Source organism: Emydura macquarii, unplaced genomic scaffold, assembly GCF_026122565.2.
Source record: "Emydura macquarii macquarii isolate MOO-44397 ecotype Brisbane River unplaced genomic scaffold, CSIRO-AGI_Emac_v2 contig_3305, whole genome shotgun sequence".
NCBI lineage: Eukaryota > Metazoa > Chordata > Testudines > Chelidae > Emydura > Emydura macquarii.
The window spans coordinates 5478879-5499722 of NW_027133442.1; the positions used below are offsets into that span (position 1 = coordinate 5478879).

The window sequence follows — 20844 nt, forward strand, 5'->3', positions numbered from 1 at the left end:
TTATGGCTTGTGCTTGCATTATGCCAATGGAATACACTAGAATCGTCTTAGAAAAACTCGGCTGTAGGCACCATCAACTACAATAGTTTGCCATGAGCTTCATATCTTCATCCAAGTTCTTGTCAATTTCTGAGAAGGATTGAGCTTGGTAGCTGTAGCAAAAATCATCGGCATAGATAAACTTGTGCGAGAGTGTAGCTGTCATGTCGTTGATGTACACATTGAACAGTAGTGGTGAAAGAACTGAGCCTTGGAGGAAGCCATTGATCTGACACAAGCTACAGCGGTTGCCCATGTGTACTCTAAACTGCCTGTTTTGGAGAAAGCTCTACTACTTCAGCCACCCAGTGTGGGGCAATTTGAGAGATTTTAAACAAAAGGCATCTGTACCAAACTGTGTCATAGGTAGCGATCAAATCCAAGAAGACAGCTCTTGTCTTTAGATTTTGTTGAAAACCATTTTCAATAAAGGTGGTCAAGGCCAGGACTTGATCACAGGTGCTGCGTCCTTTCCTAAATCCTGCCTGCTCAACTTGCAAGATGTTGTCCAAATCCAGAGTGATTCATTGGAGAATAAAATGCTCAAACTCCTTGAAACACACTAACAGCAAAGATATTGGGCAGTAACTCAACACTTTGTAAGGGTCCTTGCCCTGTTTTAGATTGGCAATAATCTTTGCTTGACATCAAGTGCGTAGTAACTTCTTCTTATTAATGACCAATATATAGAAGTTAATAAGCCACTGTGATGCCTTTGGTCCAAGGTGCTTGAGGAATTCTGACAAGATGTTATACCCTGCTGTTGTGCCTGATTTGGTGGAGTTATCAGAGTTCATGTCGCACTCCCCGTCAATACCTGGTCCAGGCAGAGGAAGCTAATGATCCAACCAGTGGACCAAATTTGGCGACAAATCCTGGTCATATGCCATGTGACTACAACTCCAGTGTATCGCCATCCTTTGACTTTCAAGCCATTGGACTGGTGCTTTGAATTCTTCAGCTTTACTGTTGAGGGCCTATCTTCAGCCAAACACAGCATCACCAGTGCATTTAGTGGTATTAAAATATACATTATTCCAGTGAGCCCAGCTTACCATGTGATCCAGATCACTCTGGAAAACTGACTTGTCCTTACCATTATCTACTACTCTGCAAATTTTTGGGTCATCTGCAAACTTTACCAGCAGTGATTTTATGTTTTCCTCCTGATCATTGATAAAAATATTGAGTAGCCTTGGGCCAAGAACATACCCCTGCAAGACCCAGTAGAAACACTCTCAATGGACAGTATGACACACTGTACTCCATGTAACAGCCTGTACCCCATATTCTCCCCTTTTATTTGGTTATGATATATTTTGTATAAAGTATGCCTTATGAGGTATCCTTTGAAATCCCATAGTCTAGTTAATATTATCCTGTTGAAATAGGTAGAACAACACTGCATGAAAAATTATGAGATTTTGCTGTATGATTGTTGCTGAAATATGTTGTAATTTTATGTAACATCCACAAGCCAATTTCTCAGAGACAAAGACACATTTGCACACCAGCAAGGTGCTAAAAGAGCTATTACCTACTTAATTGGATGTTCACCAGCAAGGTGGGGAAGGTATAAGCAAAGTATTTACAATTCACCTAAAGGACAGTTGGAAGCTCACATGCTGAATGGAGCTGCCTGACCCCATGACCCAGCAAAGCCTTTTCCAGTACAAAGGGTCAGAGTGTAAGAGGGGGAAAAGGGCCTCTGACCATCTCTCCTCTTCTCTCCTCTTCCCATGACATCAATGAATACCCGAAGAACACTGAACTCAGGGGGCGAGTGGTCCCAGGCTGATAGAAGACGCAGCCTGTGAAATGTATTGCAGCTAGTGGTGAGACAACCTATTTTGCTTTAGAACTATTAGCCTTGATAAAGTTTAGGAATTAGATTGTGGTTTCATTTTTTTATTTCTTTTGTAACCAATTTTGACTTTTATGTCTTACCACTTATAATCACTTAAAATGTATCTTTCTCTAGTCAATAAACTTGTTTTATTGTTTTAACTAAACCAGTGTGTTTGGTTGAAGTGTTTGGGAAACCTCTACTTGAGATAACAAAGGCTGGTGCATAAACATTATCCTTTGTTGGAATGTCGGACTACCTATGTGCATGCATTATTCAATAGTGTGCTGGACAGTACAAGACGCACACTTCTCGGGTTGCAAGGCTGGGGCTGGGAATGCGTGGGTGTCACCCTGTATTTATTCATGGATGGCTGTATTCAGTTGGATGTGATTTTGCATGCTGAAGGTTGCATGGGCGGGCCAGGAGTGGCTGTTCTGACAGCAAAACAGTGTAAAAGGCACCCCAGGCAAGAGAATTAAGGGGACACAGCAGTTCAGCAGTCCAGACGGTACCCTGTGGAATGTCTCAGACAATGATTCTGCACTTACAGTTACTTTTACAGTTCTGTTAGCCATCTTTTAATCTATTTGATATGTGCTGCATTAGTTTCATATAGTGCCATTTTTTTAAATCAGAAGTCTAAGTATAATGGGGGAGATCCTCAGCTGGTGTAATTTGGACCTGTGACATTTCTCTTCAAGAAATGATATCAAGTTTGTCTGACAACTTTATTTTCCATAAAACCGTATTCACTGCCATATATAGTTTGGATACGTTTGTTAAATTTAAATATTTTGGAATCCACTAGGATTGTTAGCTCATGACTGTAGAACTCCTTCTAACATGAATTCTGGAGGAAAAAATAGAGAGGAAACCTCAAATGACAGTCTTTGTTTATTCTTAACTTTGGAAGACACTCAGATACCACAGTGATGAGTGTGGTATAAGAATCAGAATAGAATAAAAAGGTGCTATATGAACATGAGACAATGACAATTCTAAGATTATCTACCTTCTTTTGGGGTTTGGTTACCCTCGAGAACAGTTAAGCAAACCATGTGATTAAATTCTCCATCAGTTGGAGGCTTTAACTAATGACTGCGTGTCTTTCTAAAAGAGATGCTCTAGTTCAATCACAAGTCATTGGGCTCAGTGCAAGAATCACTGGATGAAGTCCTATGGCCTGCCCTGTGTTCTGCAGGAGGCCAGACTAGATGATCAGAATGGTCCCTTCTGGCCTTAACTCTGTACATTAAACCTTTGCTAAATTAAAACATCACAGCAGTGGAAGCTGAATTAGGAGGATCTCAGAGGGTGAGCTGGAGGACAGAATACTCAAATGCATTCTAGAGAAAAGAGAGTGAGTGAAGGAAAGGTAGAGAACACCATGAAAGAGGAGAGAGGATTGTTTTTTAAAATCAAATGAATCAATACGTTATTTTTAAATTTATTTTGCAGAAAATGTGCTGCCAAATTTGGTGTGACATACAGCAAAGAATATCAATCAAAGAGCTCACCAAGGGCTAGAATGCAGCATCCGCAGGTTTCATTGACATAGACACTTGTGTCAGTGGATTGGCAGCAGTGCCATCTATACTGATGTGAATAGACTCTGAGGCAGAGCCTATTTACAATTTATTTGCAAAACAAACCAGTTTTTCTAAATGTTTCCCAGATAGAGACTCTCCTTGGGTTTCCCTGCCACGGCACTGTTAATCCCCATGTGCTGAAATACACGGAGAGAGCCTGATTTGCAAAGCAGCTGAACTCATTGGGAGTTGCATGGGACCAGCTCCTCTGCAAATCAGACTGTAGTCCCTCCAGGACAGGTTTCTTTGGCATTCCCTGTCATCCTTGCTGTAGACAGTTTGCATCGAAGAGTTTGCAAAATACTGCGGCTTTCATCGCGGCTGCCTTCAATTCCTCTTCAAAAGGAAATAAAAATAGATTTGTTCACCTAGGGCCAGAATCCATAAACACATCATCTGTTTTCATGACTCCTGCAAAAGCTGGTGCGAGTTGGGGTGGGGGAAATTAATCTTCAGAGGGAGTTTGTCTTGTGTTGCACAGTCAGAATATGGAAAATCTGTTGAGTTTTCAACCTCTGACTTCCACTCTGCAGCAGGAAGGAGGCATCGCTTTCTCTGCTGTAACCCATCCGGGCTGATGACAGATGCAGGCTGAAGTCTCATTGCCATTAGGGTGTCCTGGCTTGCTGTTTAACTTATTGTGGGTGGCATGTATAACTTTATGTCCAGATCCTCAGCCAGCATCAAGCATCATAGCTCTGTGGATGTCAGTGGAGCTCTGCTGATTTACACCGGCTGAGGAACTGATCCATTAAAGTGGCTTTAGACACATGCAAGACAAACGTCTTATGTCCCATTGTGAGACATCCAATAGGAGGTGATGGAATGGATGAATAAATAACACACATCTTTGGCGAGGGCTTTGGCCCAGATCCTCAAAGGTAGTTAGGCTCCTAGCTTCTGCTAAAATCAATAGGAGTGAGGTGTCTGTGACAGGGTTTACAACGCTACACTAAGGCAAAGACAGGGGAAGGACTGGAGCACACCTCCCTCCTCGGGCACTGCCAAGCAGCGAGCATGCTCCGGGGAGAAGATCAGGATAAAGGAAGCTTCATCAGCCCAAGGCAGGGGAAAGAGGCCATTTCCTGGAGGATCACCACTCTGCAGCAATAGGAGAGGCAGCTTCTACTGAGGGGACCTGGCTGGGAGTCTTCCCCCCTCCAGAAACTCTCCAAGAGAGAAGGAGAACTGTGGGCAAGGCTCAAGAAGGCTGCAGGCATTGGCCCTAGATGTGGGGTTGGAAGTAAAGACTCAAAGTCCACTGTGACAGTGCCCCAAACTGAGATGCAGTGGTGGTAGGAACTGGCCCAGGGGAAGGTGACCAAGTGGGCTAGCCGAACATAGGCCAGTGCATTCAGCTTCACTTTGGGGGCCCTGTGCCTGGACCCAGTGGAGAGGGAGGGCCTGGGTCCCCATACCCACCCCAGAGCTTTGCCCTGGCACCACAGAGGGCAGAGCTAGGGGTTACCACCAAAGAGGCCAGTCCAGCTAAGACCTCATCCAGAGGGTGGAGACACCTTGAACTAACAGAAAGGCTGGAATCGGAGGCGCAGACCATTAGACAATGTGGTGGGAAGGCAAGGAATGCAGGCTTGGCAAAGGAGTTTCTGTATCACACACACTCTCCTCTTCAAGCACCCAAGAGATACAGATCTCTGAGACTCGTCCTCCCCTGGGCTGATCTCACCCCTTCTGCGAGTCTGCTGTTTGTCAGCCTTTCAGGCCAGGCAGAGTCCCTGCGGCTCTCTCTCTCTCCTACTAGTCAAGAGGTTCTCAAACATTTTTTTGTTGGGACCCCCTTTGAAAATGTTTCAGGCTGTGACAACCCCTTGACAAAATTGATGACCCCCCCCCCCCATGCCTTGCATCCTTACCAGCATGCACAGGGGCTAACAGCATGTGACACCCCTCCCCCCGCCCATAATAACCTCACAATCCCCTAAGGGGTCATGGCCCCCAGTTTGAGAACCCATGTAATAGTCCTCCTTACAGGGGGCCATGCCTAGCCCTGGGCACACAGCTGCCCCCTCTGTCTCTCTGCCATGGGGAACTTCCACCTCCTCCAGCCACACTTGCCTCGTGCTTGTGGGCCCCTGTATGGCAGGACGATTGTTCCATGAGGGTTGGACCAGTCACAGGCAGATGATCCAGAGGGCCCCAGATTGCAATCCGGACAGCTTCTCAGTGCTGGCCGTCAGGGAGGTGACCACCCCTTTCCTGGACAAGGCAGCGGTCTGTGGGTGCATCCAAACGGCAGCAGGGCAGGATGGTGCGATTCCCAGCTCGGGCAGACGTGGATGTTCGAGCTGTGCTTGAGCCAACACCTGAACATAGCCATGTGGCGATCAGCCGAAGTACGTACCCCAGGGGTGGGGGGAAATTGTGCTCTGGCAGCCAGCCCGTGCCACCACAGCCAGCCTGCTGTTTTCAGTATATCTAGTCATGCTGGGAATTCTAGCTCCCTGCCACTGTGCTGACGTGCTCTGGAATGCAAGTCAATAGGCCGCCCTCAGGCAAGTTAAGACATGTTAAAAATGGAGTTTGCAGTTTGCTACAGGCATATCCTGGTCTGTCAGAAACTCCTCCTCTGTTTATTTCTCATGAACCCAGCTGTTCTCAAAGCAAAACACTGAACGGGGGAGGGGAAGGAGTTGTGCATATCGATGCAATCTGAATTCAAATGCTCATGCAGTCCCTAGCAAAATACACCACCAAGCTTCACTCAGCTTTAACTGCAAGCTCTGTAGTAATTCCTGCTGGCACCTTGCCTCCCTGTAACTACAACGGCTCTCCGTAGATTGGCTGAAGTATCGCCAGCAGCGCCAGAAAACAATAGCTAACCGAGCTGTTTCTTATGATGTGCTGACTGTCATTTTTCATAACCACAAGCAAACTCAGCAGCATGCAGTGCCTGCTGCTCACTGCTATCAGCAGGCCTTCCACCTGCCCTCACTTCTTCACTGCAAATTAGCTCTATCCCTTGTTTAACCAGTAGAAAGAAATCCTGCTTTCAGTTAAATCTGGTGCAATCCCATGGAAGTCACCTGGCCTGGCTCTCCTCTCACTACCCCGGTGCCCCCAGTATCTGTCAGAAGAAAGTGCACTGAACTCAAGGGAGTTTCATCAGCATGAGTGAGGTGAACCAGGTCAGCAGCCCCCATCATGCTGTCAGACTTGGTGTGTGGCCCTTCTCCCTAGCAGCCACCATGGTCTGTATTCATTGTGGCCCAAGGGGAGGTAAAATATTGCTGTATCAGAATGCCAGCAGCGTGGCAGGGGGATGTCCTCCTCTGCAGCTGGTATTGCCCTGATACCAGCAAGTTACTGCCCCCACTCATCCCCAGAGCCAGGGACTAAGCTGGAAAGTAATTGTTCTCTGTGCTTCTCCTGGAATGTCAAGCTATGCCCTGCCAAGACTTGCGGTAAAGCTGCAGTCTGTCCCCTAGGTGTTTGTCTCCTGGAGCTGGCCTGTTCTTGCTGGCTTCTTTGACCACTTGCAGTCTTTGTGCCTTTTCTTTGTTCTTACATCAGGCAGGTCCCTTCTGTGGCTTGGCAGGAACATGAAGAGGGAACAAATAGTCCTTTGAGTCAGCCTGTCTTTGTCTTCTTTGTTCACACTCCTTCCTGCTTCCCTGCTAGGGGACTTTTCATTAGAAGAAAATAAGCTCTTGCCCAGATCAGTATCAATCCCCAGTTCTCAAGAGTTGTCCCAGATCTTTTCCACTTAGCCCTTCAGAATGCACAGCCAGCTGGAGCTGTGCTTTAGGACAAATGGGCCAATCCTCTGCTGATCTAAATTGGCACAGCTCCATTGAAACCAATAGAGCTACATCACTTCACCTTTGGTTCCTAGAAACCTTGACTCAGAGAGATTTTCCTTTAGAGTCCAGCATGACTCCAAAATATTACAGTGAGAAAAACAGTAGTGGCTTCAGTTCTTTGCTTCATTTTATTTTCTGTTCTTGTTTATAGAACTTCCCTGACAACATTCATTTCCTTTTCTCCTCCACGTGGTGCTTCTTTTCTGCAAATTGGCTTAATAATAACAACATCACTTCTCTAGAGCTGCACTGCTACACCTTCAAAGCGCTTCGCAGACAGGAAGCATTCAGTCTTCACAACATGCGTAGGAGGTGCCAGAAACTTTCCTTGAGCAGAGGTAGCTCACCCTCATTGCTAAAGGGTGGTTGTGCTCCACTGCTCTACTCTTTGGGTATGTCTACACTGCGGCACTGATTATCGGAGCCCAGGGCAGCTGACTGGGGTTTGCAGGGCTCACGCTGCAGGGCTATAAAATTGCAGTGTAGTTATTGGGGCTGGGGCTGGATCCTGAGTTCTGGGACCCTCCCCCCCATGTGGGGTCTCAGTGCCCAGGCTCCAGCTGAACCTAAACATCTACACTGCAATTGTATAGCCCCACAAGCCCGAGTCAGCTGCCTTGGGCCAGCTGTGGCCAGGCTGCAGGTCTTTTCTCACAGTGGAGCCATAGCTTCAGAGCCTCCAATTGACTGGAAGGTCACTCGGGTCCCTCGCTCCCTAGCCTGCCTTTGGCTCTTCGCAGATTACTACGCCTTCAGTTTTAGCAGCTTGAGTCTAGCACCTTTCTTCTGTGTGCACCAGCAAGAGCTCCCTCCTGCTGGTCCCCTCTTGGCCGGCATCTCTGATCCCTCTGTAGCTGAGGATCCAGCACTGAACATAAAGAAACGGTGTGGATAAGCTCCCAAAGGAACCTTCTCCATCTTCCTGACACCAAACAATGGTGGCCACAAAGGGAGACGTTAGGATGAGGGATAAAGAAGAGAAAACAGGGAGCTCTGTCATTGACATGGAGGATCCCCCAGGGCTTGGGGGAGGTGTTCTGCCATTTGTGTGTTGGCAGAAGAGGGGAACGGGGAGGGGCTAGACACCATCTAACTCAGCAATGTAGACTCTGCACCTGGTCAGATCCTCCTAAATCGGCAGCTGAGGATTCTCTCTCAGTCCACCCTTGCAGACGGCTGGTGTGCCAAGGATGGGAGGGAGCCTGGCCAGCATGCACTGTGATCTGGCCATCCGTGGCTGGGGCTACAGCCCTTTAGAGTGCTCTGAATGATGCCAGGGGCTAAATAGATCTGCAGGCAGTGCTAGGAGCAAGCGGAGCGGAAAGGTGGCATGCGTTATTATGGTAAAGCCTCCTGACCAGCCTGGAGCTAGGTGCTGGACAAACATGGAGTGAGAGACAGTCCCTGCCCCAAAGAGCTTACAGTCTAAATAGACAGGACAGGTCCAGGATGGGGCAAGGGCTAGAAAGCACGTGCAGAGGGATCAGTGTGATGGCACCAAACGGCATGTTAGTGCCACCACTGTGGGGGAGCGGAGGTTAGTTAGGAGGCGAACAGCTAAACAGAGAGATAAGGGCAGGGAGAGGGGACACTGATGGGACGGGGAGAAGACAAGGCAGGGAGAAGAAGGAGGTGATGGGTATGAAGGGCAGGTGTGAGGGAAGGGGTTGACATTGCTGTCTGGGGTCCCTGCTTTAATTGCTCCGACAGTTGTTCTGCTCCCCCCTGCAAGTTCTTTCCCCAAAGCCACCCGGCTAGGGCAGTCCTGTCCTAGTGACTCCAGAGGGAGGGGTCTCCCCTGCATAGTTCTGGGGCTGGAGAATGTTGGTGGCAGGAGTGGCCTTAGCTGGGCTTCATTTACACCCCACCCCATTCCAGTGCAGGATTCCTGGTTTCAGCTGCTGTCTCTGACTGGCTGGCTGGCTGCTCCCTGCAGTTATCACTCTCTTCCTGCCCCTCTGGGGAGCCAAGAGCAGCTCCCACACTTCCGAGGATAACGAGGGGGATTTGCAGAAGCAGCTAAGTGATTTAGGTACACACGTCCCATGGGATATCAATATGATACTGTATTGTATAGTGCCACTGAAAGTTCAGGGGACGTGTGCTCCTAGGTCACAATGGGCTAGAGCCACCGAGATGCCTAACTCCCATTAACCTGGGCCTCAGACTCTCATCCTCAGCCCAGTAGTTCTGTCTTTATAAACATAAAAAGTTTGATAACCAACAGGAGGCTCTTTGGTTTCTCTGTAAAATGTCCACGCTGCACTGCTTCAGCCCGCCCAGACTTCTGCAACGTAAAACGGAAGTGTTAACAAGAAGGCTGGAACTACAAAAACCACAGCACGCTGTTGTAGGCACATGTGGGCAGAGGGAGGGGACACGGGGACTAGACATCATTTCTTCAGCAACCTCTCTTTCAGTTCTGGTGCTGTTGTAATAAAAAAATAAAGAAACATTGCCATCTTGTGTTATAGAGTAGTGCCTAGCAGGATTTTCTAGGCCACACTGTGGAAGTCCTTGTGATCTGCTGGATATCAGCAGCATCCACCCCCACACACACACCCCCCAAGATTTTCAAAAGGGATTTGTGATTGAGGTGCCTCCATTTTTAAATGCCAAACTTGAGTTGTGTTCAAGGGGCCTGACTTTCAGATTTGTGACTCAGGGCTTGTTCACACTTACCCAGAAATTCGGCGGCAGTTGACAGGAGTTGACAGGAGTTACGCAAACTACGCAGACTGCTTCTGCGCGCTGTTCACACTGCGCTGAAAAGCGTTCCCGTCGGCTCAGCGCTACGCTAGTTGAGGAGGTGGACTTATTAAGTCGACTCCCTCATCGATTGAATGGGTCTCACTGACTGCTCAATCGATCATGAAAGATCAACCTGGTGGTGGCGATTTTTCCGCCACCGGTGTAAACATAGCCTCAGAGGAGTATCTGTGACAGTGATGACAGCTGAGCCGCTCCTGTCTGAAAATTAGGCCTGTTAAGGTGTCTCAAAATCACTAGTTACCTCTGAAAATCTTGGTCCATGAGCCAAATTGTACCCTAAGATGAGAAATGAACTGAATAGGAGCCATATGGGTGCATTTGAGGACTGCAGTGAGCTCTGTGGGTCTGGGATAGGGTCTAAAATAAAGCAATCAGAACAGGAGCCCAGATCCTCAAAGGTCTTTAGGTACCTAACTCCCATTGACGTGTGTGCACATAGACCCTCCAGAAATGTGTGTTCTGCAGTGTCAACCCACTGAGAAATGGAAGAGAAAAAAAAAGCAAAAATAAGTGGGGGACTCATAGAATGATGAATCCCCCTGCAACCTGTGGGGGCTGGGCACAGAAGGTAAATGGGCGCTGGGGGCCTGCTCATTCCATCTGCCCCCTGGAGCAGGTGACAGTGGGGTGGGAGACACAAGGAATGGCCAGGCGCTTGGTTCTGCCCCCTTCTCCAATGCATGGCTCAGCTGGCATGGATGCTGTTGCACTTTAATAACCAACAGCAAATTACTAGCCCCCCAGAGCAAGGGAGAAACAGAGAAGGGAATTGTGACTCAGGGGTGTCTGTGGTAGTGATTACAGCACCTCCCAGGGCTACTCCTGCATTGGTGTGGTTTACACACCAGTCCTTACCCGCTCTAGCCCTGGTTGTTTGGCTTGCTCCATATTCCTGGGTGTGCTATTCTATGGTACCTTCAGTGGAAGGAAAACTGAAGGCTCTTCATGAGCAAGGATTCCCAGGCTCATACTTAGAAAGGCAGGACATGGGGCTGCTCGATAAACATAATTGTCTGTGCTGTCTAATTATCCGCAGCTATATGATGATATGGATCGTAAGATGAAGTGTAGAGTGGGAACATGGTCCTCATCCAGAACCCATTGAAAGTGATGGAAAGATTCCCACTGACTTCCGTGGGCTCTGGGTCAGGCTGTCTCAGCAGTTCTGTAACCTGACAGAAAATAACATCGTCTGTGCCTGGACCAGTGCTGGATTATGAGTGACACACATTTTCTCCACTGCCCTGTCACCTCCATTTTACCAGGCTGGGTGGGGGAGCTCTTTTAAATTCTTCACATTTGCTTAATTTTCCAATCTAAAAGTTCATCAAGCAGCTTCACAGGATAAGTCTAGATAAAATGCCAGTTAACAATGCCATCCAGTAATGGCAGAATGCAGATGTTTCTACAAAGAAACCCAACAGCCTTCATGTTACAAAGTCTGGTTTAGGTCCATTACAAGAAAACCCCTCTGTCTCTGTATAAATACTCACAATGTATTCTCCCCAGCTAGTCTCCGGTACCCAAATCAAAATAAGCTCATTTTGGTCACATTTATTTATTTACTTATTTATTTATTTACATATTTACCTATTTATTTATTTTTTGCTTCTCCTGCTGTCTTATTATTAGTTCTGCAGATGGTTTTAAATCCCAGGATAGACCTGTACATGCAGCCTAGTGAAAAGATGTAAATGCGTCAGGAAATGTTGCAACCTACATAAATGAAAAAGATGCTGTGAAATTATTTACCACATTATATATGTTTCCAGTGGGGAGCTGGCTGTCTCTGGAACTGTGGTGGAACCATTTACTCTTGTTGTATCAAGCATATGCCACTCACTTTAATCAAAGTGATTTAAAAAAAAAATCAAAGTATTAGCATACCGGAGCACCTATAGGTCCTGTTGTATTCGGTGCTGTACAAACATTGTCCCTGCTCCAAAGAGTTTAGTCTTATTATTATAACCATCATTTGTTACAGTAGTACCTAGAGGTCCTGACTGATTTGGGGGCTTTACTGCGCTAGGTCCTGTACAAAGATATTTAGTAAAAGACACTTCCTTGCCCAAAGAGTTTATAATCTAAATAGATACTCTAGCCTTTGCTGACTCATCCCTGTCATCAACGAGTTAGGACCGGATTCTACCCCACTGAGCTCAAAGAAAGCTTCACCATTCACTCAGATCAGAGTTGGATCAGGCCCTTGTTCCTAAGACTCAAGACAAGGACTCCTGATTGCTGTGACTGGATGGCTATGAATTGTGCTCACAACTAGTCTGTAAAACATCCTGTTATATTTCTCCTTCCCCACTTGCTTGTGTGTTTATACCCACCTGTTGCGCCTTGTCATGTAGTCCCAATCCTGCAGTGCAAACACACACGTGTTTAACTTAACACATGTGAGTATCCCCTAGATTTCAGCGTGACTATTCGTATGCATAAAATTAAGCGTGTGCAGAAGTGTTTGCAGCGCTGGGGCCTTAGACTGAAAGGTCCTTGATGCAGGGACTGCCATTTACTGTATGTTGGTACCACGCCTCACACAAGGAAAAGCTGCCAGCCTGGCTGAGGCCTCCAAGTGCTGCCATAATAATACCACCACAGTAAATTCAGAGGAGCAAGTCTTTCACCTCTGAAATACCCCAAGTGTCAGGTATTTAAAGAGTGTCCTGACGGAGCATACATCAAATGCATCCTTCTGGATCCTCATGCCAGCCTCCTTCCCACCTCCATCGACACAAGTTGAGCACTGTGCTATGGGAACTGCACACCCATTGGCCCATACATATTTGTTTTTGCTGAAATGGGAAATGGCTGGATTCCCCAGCCCCCTCGCCCTTCCTCATTGAGGATGAAATCCACTTCAGCTGCTCGTTGCACAAGCAATCCACCTTTATGCAACGGAAGTGTGGGGGTTTGGGAGGATGAAATTTACTGCCTCCCCCCAACCAGGGCCCCCATGTGGGGTATCACCCAGCCCCCATGCCTATACTCCAGCAGAAATCAGTGCTTCCCCGGCCACTGGCACAGTGTGTTGGGAGACATTAGATCCACATCACTGTGGGTCCTCCCATTGTCCCTCCCCTAACCTGCCTCCATCACTGCTTTCTGTCTGTCAGGGGCCAGCCCGGAGACACTCTTTGTGGCATGGCGGCGATGTGCAGGAAAACTCTTTCCCTGCTGCCATGCAGACTTGCCCCAATCTGAGGCTCAGGTGGCATACGGAGGACTTTCTGCTTGAACCCCACTCTAAAGAGAACCTTACCCTGAGCATACCCACATCCCTGAGACATGCTTGTATTGCAGGCTAAGGCAGATGCCCCTTGGTAACGTATTGGCAGCCCATCAGTGCCTTCTAGTACAAAATACCTGAGGTGTACGGCAGTGAGCCTCTCTATTACCAGACTTACCCGGACAATTTCTCGGCTGGTGTTCAGCTAAGGCTCAGATGGACTGTTATCCTACAGTGTTGTCAGTGAGCCAGATTCAACCCACGGGTCACCTGCAGTCCATTTCAAGTCATCGGCAGCAACCTCTGAGCGTGCTCAGTGGCGTCACTCTTGCCCACACCATCAGCATTATTGCCATATGTGTCAGTAACTAAGAGCCCCATGCCAGCTGCATCTGCTCCGAAAGTGGGGACATCAATCCAGGAGAACACCAGTACCAGCACTCCCAGCCCAGATAAACTGTTTTGCAAAGGCTGCTGAGTCAGGATTAGGCACTGAGTATTCCAAGTCTCAGCTCTCATGATCCCTAATCGCAGATGGAATGACTGCTCACCAATCATTCCTTGCCATGTTTTCAGCTGTCCAGTTTTCTTTTACAAAGTCTGTATCTGTGATACCAATGGTTCACTGCTCCCCTGACTCCTGTCATCTTTCCCCCTCATCCCAGGTAGCCATGGCCATTCTGACAGTGTTTAAAACTAAATATTTGTATAGGAATCCTGGAAAGCTGCTGGTACCAGATTCCTTTTGCTCCTATAGCCAGGGACAGGTAAACCATAATTACACGGCCATTTATATGCTGATCTGTATTAGGAATATTTCCAAACTGGAATTACCCAGATTTTCATAAAGCCGTTTGATCATTCTCAGTTAAATTTTAGTCAGCGGATAAAGCTGGAAATGTTTCAATACTGCTGTTACAATATACATCTGGGCCAATTGTGCCTTATGCGCAAACAGAAGCATGCTAGGTGGAGCATGTATATTTGGTACAAATTATAGCTGAAATTCAATTTTAGTGACATGATTTTGATACCCGGCTTCCTCCCACATTTCAGAAGAGGATATTTTGAGTTATGACACCATTCTGACCCCTTAGTATTTTAAGACTGCCATCTTGGCTGCTTTTCAGGTTAGAACTAAGAAGCAAATCTGGGGCTTGTTTTTCACCCTAAAGAAATATGTGTCGAGATATGAGAGTGCATCCAGTGATGTAGCGCTATTATTTGGGTGGAGGGGAGAATTTGAAATACATTTGGCTTTGTACATCACAGTTTGTTTCTCATGTTCTAGCTACATGAGGCACTCAATCAAAGGGCCCAGAGCTGCCCCACTGAAAACAATAGGAATGGGAGCAGCCCTAAATTAGTACATTACATTAATACCACGGCCATTGATCTGCACACAAAATCCCCTGTACATTTAGGGGGAGTTTCCTGTACAAAATAATTCAGGGCATGAGAGCTTAATCATATTTAGCACTTCTAACGTGGGCCCTTCCCTCCCAGTCATTTTCAATGGGTGTGGGATGCCTCCCTCCTTAAGGCACTTTTGAACGCCCCGTCTACAATGATTTTCATTTTCAAAATGAGTTGCAGCATTAATTAATTAGGGTGAGCCCCACCAAGTCTGTTAGGCCCCAACCTCTCAAAGACCTATGCATGTGCCTAACTTTATGCCTTAGAATAGTCCCATTGATTTCAGGAGGACTGCTCACAAATCAGACGTGCATGATTCTATGCAGAATCAGAGGCAGAGCCATAACACTTTATGAAGACATATCCAAGCAGAGCAACTACGAAAAATATAGATGGAAAAGCAAAAGATACCCAAAACTTTTATTTATTAATGCATAATAAATAACTGACAAAACAGGAAGAGCAACCTTCAGAAAAATCCAGATAACTAAAGTGCTTTTAGACAAAAATATAAAAAGACCAAGAAACAGATCTGACATTTAACACTGTTTTACGGACTCTTAAAAATTACAAAATAGTTTCCTATGTCAATTCACAAAATAGCATAAAATTTCTTATGGGTTCTATGGCTTGTTTTTCATAAAGGTGTAAGTTCTTTTATGCATAGTATATCAAATAACATTCAAAAGTGTACAAAATTATTGCATAAAATATTCCCTCCCCCCCCAACATACACAAACAAATACAAGTTCTAAGTAAGATACATAGTGTAATTCGTTCATAAGGCTGTATTGACTGATACAGAGATTCTCAGCTGGTGCAAACTGGCATATCTCTCTTGAAGTCAATGGCACTATGTCAACTTACAAGAGCTGAAAACTAGTCCACAATTTTTAAGAACACCTTCTGCTTCTTCTTGAGGCTTAACAGTTGCATATTTTAAACACAGAGAATTGCCACTTTGGTGCTAACCCAGTATGTCATAGTAAACGTTGGAATGTAACTTCTGAAATAAGGTTTATGTTAAGTCCTGCACCATCTTTGCACCCAGTAGGTTCCAGAAGGAATAACTCCACTCTTCTTCATGCTCCTGTTTAGCTGGCAGAAGTGTCTTTCAGTTGCTTGTGTTACAGAATGAAAGGGAGGTATTCCTGATTTATCACTAGAGCTGCCCAAAAACCAGTGACATTTTCACACCAACATTTTAAACCTTTCCCTCATCTCAGTTCTGTTTATTACAAACAAACAGTTTTAAAGTTGGGGGGGGGGGAGGGAATCTTGGGTGGATCCAGTTTTAAAATGGCTCAAATTCATGTAAAATTTTGTATTAATTGTTTGAAAAAATAATTAATAAATAGTCCTATCTTTTCAAAATGTTAGGAGGTCTCATTTTCCTAGCACCCCACACCTCCCCTGCTCTCTGAGTTTAGTGGTCATTGTCCTTCCCATCTGTCTGGAGGTCTCCTTTGAGACATTGCCTCAAAGCACTCCTGTTCTCTTGCTTTGCTGTGCTAGAAAGATCAATCGCTGTATCTTCTGAAATGTCCATGGAGCTGAGTTTGTCAAAAGAGTTTCTCTGGTGATCTGTTGGCTTCATTTTTAATTCCTCCTCTGTCATCTTCTCCTCGCTTTCTGGCTTTCTCGGAACATCCATGGATTTTTTGTGCATCCCTTCGAAAATGAAAAAGAGTAAACAAATATAATGCATTGCTTAAATCCCTGCAGGACACCTGAGAGCACTGTGCCAACTAACTCATACAAACATACCCGTCTCAGCAGTTATCTTGCCCTCCTCTTCTCCCCTCATTTGTCCATTTATTCCCTTAGGGACAGATCCAAAGCCCAGTGAAGTCAGCAGAAAGAGTCCATCTGCCCTTAATGGGTTGGGTGCCTCTGTTGCCTATTGTCTAAATCCTAGACTGTGAGATCTCTGGGATCTAGAGTCTATATTCATTGCATATAAATATGTTGTAAGATAGAGCTCTATTCCCTACCTGTGGCCCTAAGATGCTACAACAATATAATAAATAATCATTATTATTAAGCATCTCTTCAAAAAGCAGGTAAGCATGTCCTTAACTTTAAGTTACATTTAAGTTAACTTTAAATTAAATAGGTGCATAAGTATTTCCCTGATTCAGGGCTAATATTAATAATAATGAATAGCCCAGCACATTATTATTGTATAGCAATAAAAGAGGCACCCACACTAATCAATTTTTTAACACATCCTTTTCAAAATACTTTAACACATACTCTGAAAATTACAACCTAAGGTTTTGTTCTTCACTTTAAATCCCCCACAAACAGTCTGGAATGTTTGTAACAAAGTGTCGCCTGCAGATGGGAAAGGCTGAGATTTGTAACACCGATCTCCCTCAGCTACCTGGTTGTTCCCTCAGCATTCCTTAGCAGGAGTACCCCATCCTGGACAATGTGCTGTCTTACCAAGCAGCCAAGGGGCGCAGGAGCCCACCAGCCCACTTTTGGCAGAGTTGATGATTGACTCTGGCAGAGGGATGGAGTGCCTCACCATCGCACCATAGAGACCATACTCGGCCATGACACTGCTCCTGCCCCAGCACTTCTCACGCTTCCTCCACTTGGCTCTTCGGTTCTGAAACCAGACCTTTGGGAGAAAGTGTGTGTGTTAGTACATGAATGTGTTCAAGGGGATGTGGGTTGGGGGTGTGTGTGTCAGGATGCGTGTGTGTGGGGAACATGGGGTGTCCAGTAGTTTGTATGTGTGCATGTGTGATTATGTCCAAGAGGTGATCAGAGAGGGTTTTTGTGTGTGTGTGTGTGTGTGTGTGTGTGTGTGTGTGAGGGGGTGTTGTCCAGGGTGGGGTGGGCGTGTTTAGAGAGAGAGAGAGAGAGCACATTACACAAGGTTTATCATGACTGAAAGGCATCTTCAGTTCTAGGCCCATGCTGGGGATACTTATTCAGATGTTTGCCCAGTGCGTGCCCAGATAGAGTCAGTAACCGCTGCCTGCATGTCCATCTCCTCTGTGCTGGTTGCACTGGAAACCTTTGACATTTCCAAGAAAACGCCGCCTCCTTCTGTCATTTTGCAAAGACAAGGGCTCTTGGGAAGCTGGCCGCCTTTCCCCCAGAACCTGATGTGTGCAGCCCCAAAGTGGGATAATCTAAAAGGGCTTGTTATAACTAGTGCTGGCTCTGGCCCAAACTGTCCTGCTCTTAAGGAAGTCAGTAGACAACTTCCTCAGATTTCAAAGTGGGCAGGCTGGGCCCAACTCTGGCCAGGTTGGTCATTGAAGTAACTGGGCCACTTGAGGACAGAAAGGAAGATTTGGCCCAATACTGCTGAATTCATTAGGGCCTAAGCAATGGGCTCCTACACAGAACCTGGAATGCTGCTGTGGGGAGGGATTGGAGAGCAGAGCCGCAATGGCTCTCAGGGAGATGCCCCTGTGCATTTCTGTGGGTCCCAGGCTCTTCCCTAATGCCTGCTGTGCTGTGCCTGGGCACAGGCATGTGTTAGCATTATGCATGTTCACTCCTGGGGTGTGCAGGGCAGGGGCCTTCGTCCTTTCCAGACCACTGTGCCTCTTTCAGGAGGCTGATTTGTGTTGCGTACCCCAAGTTTCACCTCACTTAAAAACTGCTTGCTTACAAACTCAGACAGACATAAAAACATAAAAGTGTCACAGCACCCTATTACCTAGAAATGGCTTCTTTTCTTGCTTTTGATGGTAGAATTATAAAATGAATCAATTGAACTATAAATAGTGTACTTACATGTCAGTGTGTAGTATACAGAGCAGTGTAAACCACTCCTTGTCTGCAGGACATTTTAGCTTATACTGACTTGGCTAGTGCTCTTTATGTAGCCTCTTGTAAATCTAGACAAATATCTAGATGAGGTGACCCTACTCCCTGGCAGGCCCAGCTGCTCCAGCCAGGATAAATCTCACTGCAGGCCAGGAGTGACACGTACCTGTATCCTGTCCTCCGGCAGCTCTGTTTTCATAGCTAGCATTTCCCGGGCATACACGTCTGGGTAATGAGCTTCGTTGAAAGCTTTTTCCAGCTCCTCCAGCTGGTGGGCTGTGAACACAGTCCTGCAGACACGAGGTCCGGGAAGGAGCAATCAGTCACTCTCCCCCTGCAGGCCAGCACCCTGTCAGCCCCACTCCCCCAGGCCCGGGTCTCCAGTGACTCCGACCTGCAGTCAGGCCTGAGTCTGTCCCCGTTTACACAGGATTTGCCATTGAACAGTTGGGTTACCATCTTTAGAGGTTTTTCCGTCCTTAGAGGTTTTTAAGCAGCTGCTTGACAAAGCCCTGCCTGGGATGATTTAGTTGAGGTTAGTCCTGCTTTGAGCAGGGGGTTGGACTAGATGACCTCTTGAGGGCCCTTCAAACTCTAATATTCTATGATTCTACCTGGCAGGGCGGCTTTGCTCCGGTCTCTGCACCGGGCAATGCCTGTCACAAAGCCTCTCACTGTCCCTTACTAGCACTAGCCTGGAATGAAATACCGGAGCGGGGGCTGCCCTGCTAGAGCGCAGGCCAGACTAGGTCCCCGAGGCACTGCCCTGGCCCTAGGGGTCCCCCCGGCCCTCCCCGGAGCTGTGTCTGTACCTGTGCCGGCGCTTCTTCCTCTTGATCTGGGAAGCCGATGTCTTCAGCTCGCTCTTGTCCCCGGACAGGCTGTCCTCGTCTGTGCGCGGCGGGGAGGGAAAGGACATTCAGAGCGCGCCGGTGGGGAGCCGGGGCGCAGAGAGAAGCAGGCGCGGGGTGAGCCGGGCACGCTGGCCCGGGCCGGCTTGGGGAGAGCGGGGCACCGAGGGGCCGCCCTCTGGGAGCCAGGGCCAGGCTGAACTGGCTCCGAGCGCAGCCCCGAGCGGAGCGCAGCCCAGCCCCGGAACTGGGGCGCCTCTCCCCGACTGGTCGGGCCGCGGGATCTGGGAGGCCTGGGGAGCTGAGGCTGAGGGGCCGGGACCGGGAAGAGAGCGCTGCCCGGCGGTTCAGCACCACGAGGGCGGACAGAGCCGAGGGACAGCGTGGGGCAGGGAGCCGCCGCTGAGACCCCCCCCACCCCCGCCTCAGGTCCGCGCGCGTGTGTGTGTGTGAGAGAGAGTGGGGGTAGGGGGGGGACCGATGGGGCAACTGTGTGTGACAGGGAGATTGTGTGTGTGTGAGTGTGTGACAGTGGGTAACTACTTCTGTGTGAGAAACATGTATTGTGTGAGAGCGTGTGTAAGTCGGATCGTGTGTGTGGTTGTGTGTGTGTTAGATGGTGTGTGTGTGTTCGGTGGTGCGTTAGTGTGAATTGTGGTTGTGTGTGTGTGTGTTATCTGGGGTGAATCCCTGTTGCGGAACCCAGCCCGGGGCGGGGGCGGGTCTCTCCAGGCTCCGGCGCTGGCCTGGGCGCACCCGAGCCGGAGCAGCGAGTGTATGCCCCCGGCAGGTGGCCAGGCTGAGTCCGGGCTGGGCGCGGAGACCGGGGCGGGGCAGGGCGCGGGGTCCGGGCGCTCAGTTACCCGAGCCGTTGTCCTGGTGGCGGCCGGCGGGGACCGGGTGCTGTCGGAGCTCGGCCCGGGGCGGCAGGAAGGGGACGTGCGCCGGCAGCAGGCAGGGGGCCCCGGCTGGGGGCGGCGCCGCGAAGCCGCACAGGAAGCCCAGGCCCAGGGGAAGAGGGCCCCCGCTCAGGGGCAGCCCCCCAAGTCCGGCCCCGGCGCCCTCGCACCCCGCGCCGGCCACGGGGGCCTCCGGCGGCCGCAGCTCGGCCTCCAGCCCCAGCAGGTCGGTGATGGCAAAGCCCTTGGAGCGCAGGCCGGGCGCGCCCAGCCGGGCCGCCTTGTCGTGGGCCGCGCTGGGCACCAGCGCCGTGACCTTCCCCTTGGCTTTGCCCTCGGCGGGCTCTTCCCGGCCGGTCATGCTGGCCGCCGCTTCCCGGCCTGTCCCTCCCCGGCACGGACGGGGCAGAACCTCCCCGGAGCTTTTTATCCCGCCGCCCAGCTCCAATCAGCTCCGGGGAGGACCCGGCCGCGGCGGAGGGGGCGTTCCTGGCTCCCAACCCCAGGGGATTAATTGGCACCAATTTCCCCGCCGCAATCCCACCGTCTCCCCTCGCCCCGCCCTCGGGCAGGCAGAT

At 48.5% G+C, this 20844-nt stretch overlaps 1 protein-coding gene across 1 annotated transcript; it reads right to left on the reverse strand.

The window, feature by feature from the left end:
• Window positions 1-16147: 16147 nt before the first annotated feature.
• VSX1 (visual system homeobox 1) lies at window positions 16148-20627 on the reverse strand. The gene is made up of 5 exons (XM_067532871.1): window positions 20231-20627; window positions 19329-19407; window positions 18683-18806; window positions 17170-17350; window positions 16148-16392 (listed from the first exon to the last, which is right to left on the reverse strand). The coding sequence occupies exons 1-5, from the start codon at window positions 20625-20627 to the stop codon at window positions 16148-16150; spliced, it is 1026 nt and encodes a 341-aa protein (XP_067388972.1).
• Between the last annotated feature and the right edge of the window lie 217 nt (window positions 20628-20844).

What these genes read in the sequence shown, in the direction of transcription:
- VSX1 (XM_067532871.1), bottom strand. Translation starts at nt 20,627, where the DNA reads ATGACCGGCCGGGAAGAGCCCGCCGAGGGCAAAGCCAAGGGGAAGGTC. An exon ending in TGCCGGAGGACAGGATACAG is followed by an intron (nt 17,351 to 18,682) that starts GTACGTGTCACT and finishes TTTCTCCCAAAG; the next exon opens with GTCTGGTTTCAGAACCGAAG. An exon ending in CTGCGCCCCTTGGCTGCTTG is followed by an intron (nt 16,393 to 17,169) that starts GTAAGACAGCAC and finishes TCATTTTCGAAG; the next exon opens with GGATGCACAAAAAATCCATG.